This window comes from Nycticebus coucang, chromosome 5 (genome assembly GCF_027406575.1).
Source record: "Nycticebus coucang isolate mNycCou1 chromosome 5, mNycCou1.pri, whole genome shotgun sequence".
In the NCBI taxonomy this organism is placed as follows: Eukaryota; Metazoa; Chordata; class Mammalia; order Primates; family Lorisidae; genus Nycticebus; species Nycticebus coucang.
Window position 1 is genome coordinate 91,097,241 of NC_069784.1, and position 8,654 is coordinate 91,105,894.

Genomic DNA, 8,654 nt, shown 5'->3' on the forward strand with positions numbered 1-8,654 from the left:
TAATTGGGAATAGCCAGAGAGGGGGAATTTGATGAACGCCGAAGGCCAGTCTCAAAATATTTTATTTCATGCCAGTGTGGGAGAGGGAAAGGAGTGTGGCTTCGGCTGTTTGCCGCTTTTGCATTTTCCACATCTGGCCTACAGACCTAGTTCTAACTCAAGATTTCGTTTGATGAAATTCGATCTTCGTGGTTTAAATGCCTTTCAATTTAGGACGTTTAACCACTGCAGCAGTTAAAAAAACAAACCCTGCGCATTATCTGTGAAACCAATATGGAACGAGGAGAAAACATGCTGCAAACACACAAATCCCAACCATTGTCTTTAACCCTCGCATACGCACACATACACATAAACACACCCGGGAAAGATGGGGGAGGGAGGAGAGCGGCGAGAGACAGACACGGATATAGACCCACAAGAGTCAACGCGAGTCAAGTTAACGCTTTCTCCGCCCCCATCCACAAGTAACCCCCTCCCGCGCTAATTAATTCCAAACAAAGCCAGCCAATCAAGGGATGTATTATTATTTTCAAGCCGAGGGAGACGAGAGGCATGTATTTTTTAATTGATTTATTTATTTGGAGGACATTAATTCTCGGTCTGAAGCTGATTTTCAAACCGTTTGCAAAGCGCGGCTCCATTGTTCGCCGGGAGCGCAGGCCCCGCCCCATGCTTTGTGCGCGGCGCGCGGATTGGCCGGCGCGCGCGGGGGCAGCGTCAGCGCCCGCGAGCCCATTCATCTGTGCACTTGGGCGTTGGACCCCGCATCTTATTAGCAACCAGGGAGATTTCTCCATTTTCCTCTTGTCTACAGTGCGGCTACAAATCTGGGATTTTTTTATTACTTCTTTTTTTTTTTTTAACTACACTTGGGCTCCTTTTTTGTGCTCGACTTTTCCACCCTTTTTCCCTCCCTCCTGTGCTGCTGTTTTTTGATCTCTTCGACAAAATTTTTTTATCCGGAGAGTATTTAATCGGTTCTGTTCTGTCCTCTTCACCACCCCACCCCCTCCCTCCGGTGTGTGTGCCGCTGCTGCTGTTGCCGCTGCTGCTGCTCGCCCCGTCGTTACGCCAACCCGAGGCTCTTTGTTTCCCCTCTTGGATCTGTTGAGTTTCTTTGTTGAAGAAGCCAGCATGGGTGCCCAGTTCTCCAAGACCGCAGCGAAGGGAGAAGCCGCCGCGGAGAGGCCTGGGGAGGCGGCTGTGGCCTCGTCGCCTTCCAAAGCGAATGGGCAGGTAAATGCTACCTGGTCATTTCTTTGGTGTCTTTCTCTAGTCTCGCTTCGTCTTCACTCCTGGTCGCTCCGGATGCATATTTGTGGAGAGTACTGTGGCCAGATTCTAGTCTGAAGCTGAATGGAAAGGGATAGCCTAAATGGTCAATTTTTCATAGAAGTAGTCTTCTCCCTAACCCATAGTAGTGATTCCCTAGAAACCTGGCGAATTCTTGAGTAGAAGGGAGGAAAGGAGTGATAAATCGTCTAAAATGGCTGGTTTGGAGATTGGCAGAATGTGACTAGCTAGGTACCCTCCCCCCCAGCCAGGTTGCATTTGTGTCCGTGGGCACAATAGTGTTTGCGTGGCTCCTGTGTTTGTTGTCGAGACTGGGTCGCCTTTGAGATTGCTGAGCTGATGTGATTGGGGGGGGCGCGGTTAAGGGAAGGGGGTGCAATGGGGATAGAGACGGAAAAAAGCGAGGAGGGAAGGGCTGTCTTATTGTATGCTGCGGCGGCGTGCCCTGGGTTCTTGGAAAGGTGGCTGGCTGGAGCTGGACAGAGGATTTCAGTACCTTTCGATGGGGCTTTCCCTCTGTCCTAAATCTTTATTCGTAGCTGTCTATGGAACTACACACCCATTCGACTTTTACATGGTATCCCTGGGGTGGGAACACTCCGTGGATCCTTCAAGAACCCCTCCAGATGGTCAAAAAGAGGCAGTTCTTGGGTTTCGGGAGGGATTGGTAGTGTGCGTGGCGCCCAGACCACCCGCGGGGGTTGCCTCTGCCGTTGCCCGGACCCCGGGAGATAGCCACGGCTGGGTGGGCCAGAGGGCCGTCTTGGGTGGCTGCTTCAAAAACACTGGGCACCCACCACGCCTCTTTTCCTAGAGCAGAGATTGTGTAGCTTAGCCTTCTCTAACCTACTGGGGAAGGCAAGCTCTGCCAAGAGGGTTTAAACCCGTTAAAATTGCAAAATGAGCCGCCGGGGCGCGCCCTGGCTTCGCAGAATCACGGGCGAAGGTGGGCGTGGAAGCAGAAGCTAGACCTCAAAAATCATGGGTTCCTCCCAGGCTTCTGATTTCAGCCGGACCTAGAGGCCCGCAAGCCACCTGAGCTTTGTTTGTGGACTCTTGGGCTGCGCGATTCGGGCTCGCGGGCGCCGCGGCCTGCTGGCAGGGCCGGGCTGGGCAGGGCGGGGTGGCCCGCCAGCCCCGCCCCTCCTCGCACTCCGGCACCCATCGCTGAGCGGTGGAGGCGCAGCGCCCCCTGCCGGTAGCAAGGCCCTCAGCGGGTTCAGCCGCCTGCGGGATGAAGTGTTGGGATACCCCTGGGAGTTCTTGGTATTTTTAATAGGACTTTAAGTATTTAAGACGAAAGACGGATAGGTAACTGACGCACAGACCACCAGCCCTGGCTCTGTGCCTTCTTATAAAGGGCTTTTGGTGTGTCCAGTAATAGTTGGCGTCGTTTTTTCCAAAGCTCATAAGTCAAGGGCTGGAGTGATAAACCTTTGTTTTACACCTTTCGGACTCTGTCCTTAAGACATCTCCGGAATGGTCAGGGATACTGCTTTGCTTTCGGGACTCCCCAGAGGGCGCTGCCCGCGGTCCTTCTTCCTTGGGGCTTATGGCTGCATAATGGCGAGGTCGGGGGCTCCGTGGCTAGAGGGGTCCAAGGGGACAGCTGGTCGGTCTTGGCTCACGGTGGGGGCGGGAATGGCGGCGCTCTGGCCGCTCTAGTGACGCTCCTGCTTTCTTTGCCCCGCAGGAGAACGGCCACGTGAAAGTAAACGGCGACGCTTCGCCTGCTGCCGCCGAGCCGGGTGCCAAGGAGGAGCTGCAGGCCAACGGCAGCGCCCCGGCCGCCGACAAGGAGGAGCCCGCGGCCGCGGGGAGCGGGGCGGCGTCGCCCACCGCCACCGAGAAAGATGAGCCGGCCGCCGCCGCCCCCGAGGCAGGGGCCGGCGCCGCGGAGAAGGAGGCCCCGGCGGAGGGAGAGGCCGCCGAGCCCGGGTCGCCCTCGGCCGCGGAGGGGGAGGCCGCGTCGGCCGCCTCCTCGACGTCTTCGCCCAAGGCCGAGGATGGGGCCACGCCCTCGCCCAGCAACGAGACCCCGAAAAAAAAAAAGAAGCGCTTTTCCTTCAAGAAGTCTTTCAAGCTGAGTGGCTTCTCCTTCAAGAAGAACAAGAAGGAGGCCGGGGAAGGCGGTGAGGCGGAGGGCGCAGCTGGCGCCTCCGCCGAGGGCGGCAAGGACGAGGCCGCCGGGGGCGCCGCAGCGGCCGCCGACGCGGGCGCGGCCCCCGGGGAGCAGGTGGCCGCCGCGGGCGAGGAGGCCGGGGCCGCGGGCGAGGAGGGCGCCGCGGGAGGCGACCCGCAGGAGGCCAAGCCCGAGGAGGTCGCCGTCGCGCCCGAGAAGCCGGCCTCCGGCGAGGAGAGCAAGGCCGCGGAGGAGCCCACCAAGGCGGAGGAGGAGGCCGGGCCCGGCGCCGCCGCCTGCGAGGCCCCCTCGGCCGCCGGGCCCGACGCTGCCCCGGAGCAGGAGGCGGCCCCCGCGGAGGAGCCGGCGGCCGCGTCGTCAGCCTGCGCAGCGCCCTCGCAGGAGGCGCAGGCCGAGTGCAGTCCGGAGGCCCCCCCGGCGGAGGCGGCAGAGTAAGGAGCCAGATGTTTTGAGATAATCGAAGAACTTTTCTCCCCCGTTTGTTTGTTGGAGTGGTGCCAGGTACTGGTTTTGGAGAACTTGTCTACAACCAGGGATTGATTTTAAAGATGTCTTTTTTTATTTTACTTTTTTGTTAAGCAGCAAATTTTGGTTTTTCTCCCCACCTCCTCCCCACAGATTCCCATCTCAGATCATTCTGTTACCACCATTCCAACAGGTCGAGGACAGCTTAAACACCTTCCTCTGCCTTGTTTCTCTTTTATTTTTTATTTTTTGCATCAGTATTAATGTTTTTGCATACTTTGCATCTTTATTCAAAAATGTAAACTTTCTTTGTCAATCTATGGACATGCCCATATATGAAGGAGATGGGTGGGTCAAAAAGGGATATCAAATGAAGTGATAGGGACCACAAGTGGTGCATAACATTGCCAAGAGAATGTGCCACTAGAAATGATGGTGTAAAGGCTTAGTCTTTTTTTTTTTTTAAAGAAAAGTTATTACGATGTATTTTGTGAGGCAGGTTTACAACACTACAAGTCTTGATTAAGAAGAAAAGAGAAAAAGAAAAAAACACCAATACCCAGATTTTAAAAAAAGATCATAGTCTTAGGAGTTCATTTAAACCATAGGAATTTTTCACTTATCTCATGTTAGCTATACCAGTCAGTGATTAAGTAGAACTACAAGTTGTATAGGCTTTATTGTTTATTGCTGGTTTATGACCTTAATAAAGTGTAATTATGTATTACCAGCAGGGTGTTTTTAACTGTGACTATTGTATAAAAACAAATCTTGATATCCAGAAGCACATAAAGTTTGCAACTTTCCACCCTGCCCATTTTTGTAAAACTGCAGTCATCTTGGACCTTTTAAACACAAATTTTAAACTCAACCAAGCTGTGATAAGTGGAATGGTTACTGTTTATACTGTGGTATGTTTTTGATTACAGCAGACAATGCTTTCTTTTCCAGTCGTCTTTGAGAATAAAGAAAAAAAAATCTTCAGATGCAATGGTTTTGTGTAGCATCTTGTCTATCATGTTTTGTAAATACTGGAGAAGCTTTGACCAATTTGACTTAGAGATGGAATGTAACTTTGCTTACAAAAATTGCTATTAAACTCCTGCTTAAGGTGTTCTAATTTTCTGTGAGCACACTAAAAGCGAAAAATAAATGTGAATAAAATGTACAAATTTGTTGTGTTTCTTTATGTTCTGATGATATTGAGACTTTTAGGTCTTAGGTTAATTTTTAGGAAGATCTTGCATGCCAACCAAGAGAAAATTTTCTTGTGGTTTTTAATCTGAAGTTTTCAAACTCTGAAATTCATATTTAAATTCAGCAGTGTCAGATTACATACAGGGAGAATTTATACCATTCCGTGTCAAATCTGTTACCATTTATCTGCATTTAGTTTTCATTTAAAAATAGAACATAATTATTTTTACTGTGGCTATATAGTGTGTCAAATTAAATCATTTCAGATGCAAATGGTGTGCACCTAAGACTATTTAAATGTCTTATGAGAAAATTTCATAAAGCCATTTTTTTGTCATGCAGGTCCAGAAACTTAAATTTTATATTGACTATTGAATCCATACTGCAGAGGGTCATAAAAAGTGACCAAATGTGTTTCAAAAATTGATGGTGTATTACCTGCCATTGTAATTGCTTAGCACTTGGCTATTTTCCAAATTATTGCTTAGATTGTGTTATACCTTAAGAAAAACAGGTTTATGTAATGAAGTAATGGTGTTGAATGGACGACTTCAGTTTATGGGCCTTTAGCATAGTTACAACCAGTTTCTTTTTTTTTTTTTTTTAAATGAACATGTATCTTATTACTCAAAGGAAAAGAGAGAATAATACTTCGTCATATAGTAATATTCCTTAACTTTAGCAGTTTATCTCCTCAGTTCTTTGCCACCCCATAAGTGGATTTTTTTTCCCACTGTACCCTAAACTGAATTGCATTTTAAGATATGTATCAAATACCATTACTTCACTAAATGTGATATTTAATGCATATCTGCTTTGCTGCTTTGAGCAGTGTACAGTATAGGGTTCATGATAAATCAGTGAACCACATTTGTGACAACCAAATGCCAAATTTTAAACTTACTAGAAAAATAACAAATTAACTTTTGACGTGTGCTTTTATTGGAGATAATGGATCAAACATAGTGGTTCATGACCTTACCAAACACCCTCAGTACTAATAAAATCAAATAACATTTAGAAGGGTGTATATTTTTAGTTAGGATTTTTTAATAGAGTTTCTTGATCTTGGAGGATATTTGAAAGTTAAAAATCAAATCTGGTAACCAAAGGACTGATAACATGGGTCTTTCCCATCTTAACTTTTTCTCAGATAACTAGTTGGCCAAGTACAGTGCCTGGTATGTGTAGTAGGACTCAGTAATAAAAAAATGGATTTTTAAAATCACTCCCAAAGTAAGTAGTCAAAAATACTGTGTAGCAAACTATTATGTATGGCTGAGTTTGTTCTTTTAACAGCTGGAATTTATTAAGATGCATTATTTTGATTTTAATCACTGCCTAAAACACTTTGGGTGGTATTGATGGAGTAGTGGATTTTCCTCCAAGTGATTAAATGAAATTTGACATATCTTTTCATCCAAAGTTTTGTACATCACGTTTTCTAATGGAAAAATGTTAATATGGCTTTTTTGTATTACTAAAAATAGCTTTGAGATTAAGGAAAAAATAAATAACTCTTGTACAGTTCAGTATTGTCTATTAAGTCTGTATTGGCAGTATGTATAATGGCATTTACTATGGTTACAAAATACTTCCTCTGGATTATATTAATAATTATCATTTGGTCCAATTCCTACTGCTTGTAAAATAAAGTTTTACCAGTTGATATAATCAAGCCTGCTAAAATAGGATTTTTTGCAAATTTTATATTAAAATGCAAATTTCAGAGAAAAATTTAAACTCTTAAGTATTGAAGGTAAGCATAGTTGTGATTCAGTTTAAGAGATGTAGAGAATATTTTTGACATTATACTTAGGATATAAAATTATAGCCATTGAAAGTGAATTATATGCTCACAAGCCAATTAAAAGATCTTAATGATAGAAATTGATAATTAAGGCCTTGGTGTGCGCCACACCTTCTGGGGGCAAGACATGATTGCAAGAGGGACTTTACCTAACAAATGCAATCAGTGTAACCTGGCCTATTGTACCCTCAATGAATCCCCAACAATAAAAGAAAAAAAAAGAAAGAAAGAAATTGATAATTAAAAAACAATGCAATTCATTTACATATTTTTCTACTATGAATATGAACTGCCTCACAATTAAAGTTAAGAATGTGGGGTAAGGTGGTTTTTGCACTCCTACTTTAGGGAGAGTCTTGACTAACAGTTAAGAGGGAATATAGTTTGAAAATGTTAAGAAATAATCTTTTACTTTCCCTTTAAACATTCACCGGACAAACTGAGCTTTTATTTTTTTCACTCTTTACTTCTTAGCCTTATGGAAGTGCTTAAAACAGGGTGTAGCAAACAGGAATTTTTAAATGCTTTTAATCTGTAAATGTTCCAAACCCTGTTGGAGATTCAAGGCCTAGCATTCCTTTAAATTCTGCCCAAGAATGCTATCCTGAAAATGGAAAATAAATACTTTTAAAAGATTAGATATGGATTTCAGCTACTTTGCTTTAGAGTTTTTGTGTTTAAAATGTTCTCAACATTTTAAAAGTATTAAATGAATATACATACTTGGGTGCTGTTGACCAAAACTAATGACATATCTGTTTTCCCTTTAGTACTATGCAAGTCATTAACGAATTATAAAAAATAATCAGTGTTAAATATCTGCATATATTGCTTTTTAAAATTGTAGGTAGGTCAAAGCAAAAATTGAGATAGATTAAGATTTTTGGCAGAGCATAGCAGCTAACATCTATAATCCTCATATTCTGAGGGGGCTGAGGTAGGAGGAATGCTTATGGCCAGGAGTTTGAGACCAGCCTGAGCAAAAGTGAGACTCCCATCTCTATCTCTAAAATTTAAAATTTAGGGCGGCGCCTGTGGCTCAAGGAGTAGGGCGCTGGTCCCATATGCCGGAGGTGGCGGGTTCAAACCCAGCCCCGGCCAAAAACCACAAAAAAAAATAAAGGAAAATAAATAAAATTTAAAATTTAAAAAATAAAAAATGTTTATGTCCAGAACTTATACAACCCAAGAAGTACTTTGAAATTCCTCTTTCAAAGACATACATAGAAGAAATATTTTACTTTTTTAGTAATGGCTCATATTTACGCATGATAATACCTACTTTGATTTCCTGCCTAAGAAACTGAATGATAATGATTTACCATAAACCATGCCTTTTCTCCAAAGATGAGGGTTTGCATTATTTAGAAAAACTGTCTTTTAAATAGTAGACTTTTTTTTTTTTCTGAGACAGGGTCACTTTGTTGCTCTTGGTAGAGTGCCATAGCATTATCGCTCACAGCAACCTCCAACTCTTGGGTTCAAATGATCTTCTTGCCTCAGCATCCCAAGTAGCTGGACTACAGGCACCGGCCACAACACCGGGCTATTTTTTAGAGACAGGGTCTTGCTCTGGTTCAGGCTGGTCTTGAACCTGTGAGCTCAGGCAATCCAACCATCTCAGCCTCCCAAATGCTGGGATTACAGGCGTGAGCCACTGCGCCCAACGATAGTATACATTTCCTATGAAGAAGTTCTGTAAATGCTTTGAATTAGAAGCATCAACTAAGTAAATAAAGTTAA

General features: G+C 44.8%; 1 protein-coding gene across 1 annotated transcript; it reads left to right on the plus strand.

Moving 5' to 3' along the window:
- The first annotated feature begins 592 nt into the window (after window positions 1–592).
- On the plus strand, window positions 593–5,072 carry MARCKS (myristoylated alanine rich protein kinase C substrate). Its single transcript, XM_053591052.1, has 2 exons — window positions 593–1,239; window positions 2,990–5,072. Exons 1-2 carry the CDS (start codon window positions 1,138–1,140, stop codon window positions 3,872–3,874), a joined length of 987 nt encoding a protein of 328 aa, XP_053447027.1. The 5' UTR covers window positions 593–1,137; the 3' UTR covers window positions 3,875–5,072.
- The last annotated feature ends 3,582 nt before the right edge of the window (window positions 5,073–8,654 follow it).

Excerpts from the sequence above, each read along its gene's own strand:
- MARCKS (XM_053591052.1), top strand. The coding sequence starts at position 1,138 with ATGGGTGCCCAGTTCTCCAAGACCGCAGCGAAGGGAGAAGCCGCCGCG. Across the intron at positions 1,240-2,989 it reads CTTCCAAAGCGAATGGGCAG|GAGAACGGCCACGTGAAAGT; the intron begins GTAAATGCTACC and ends TTTGCCCCGCAG.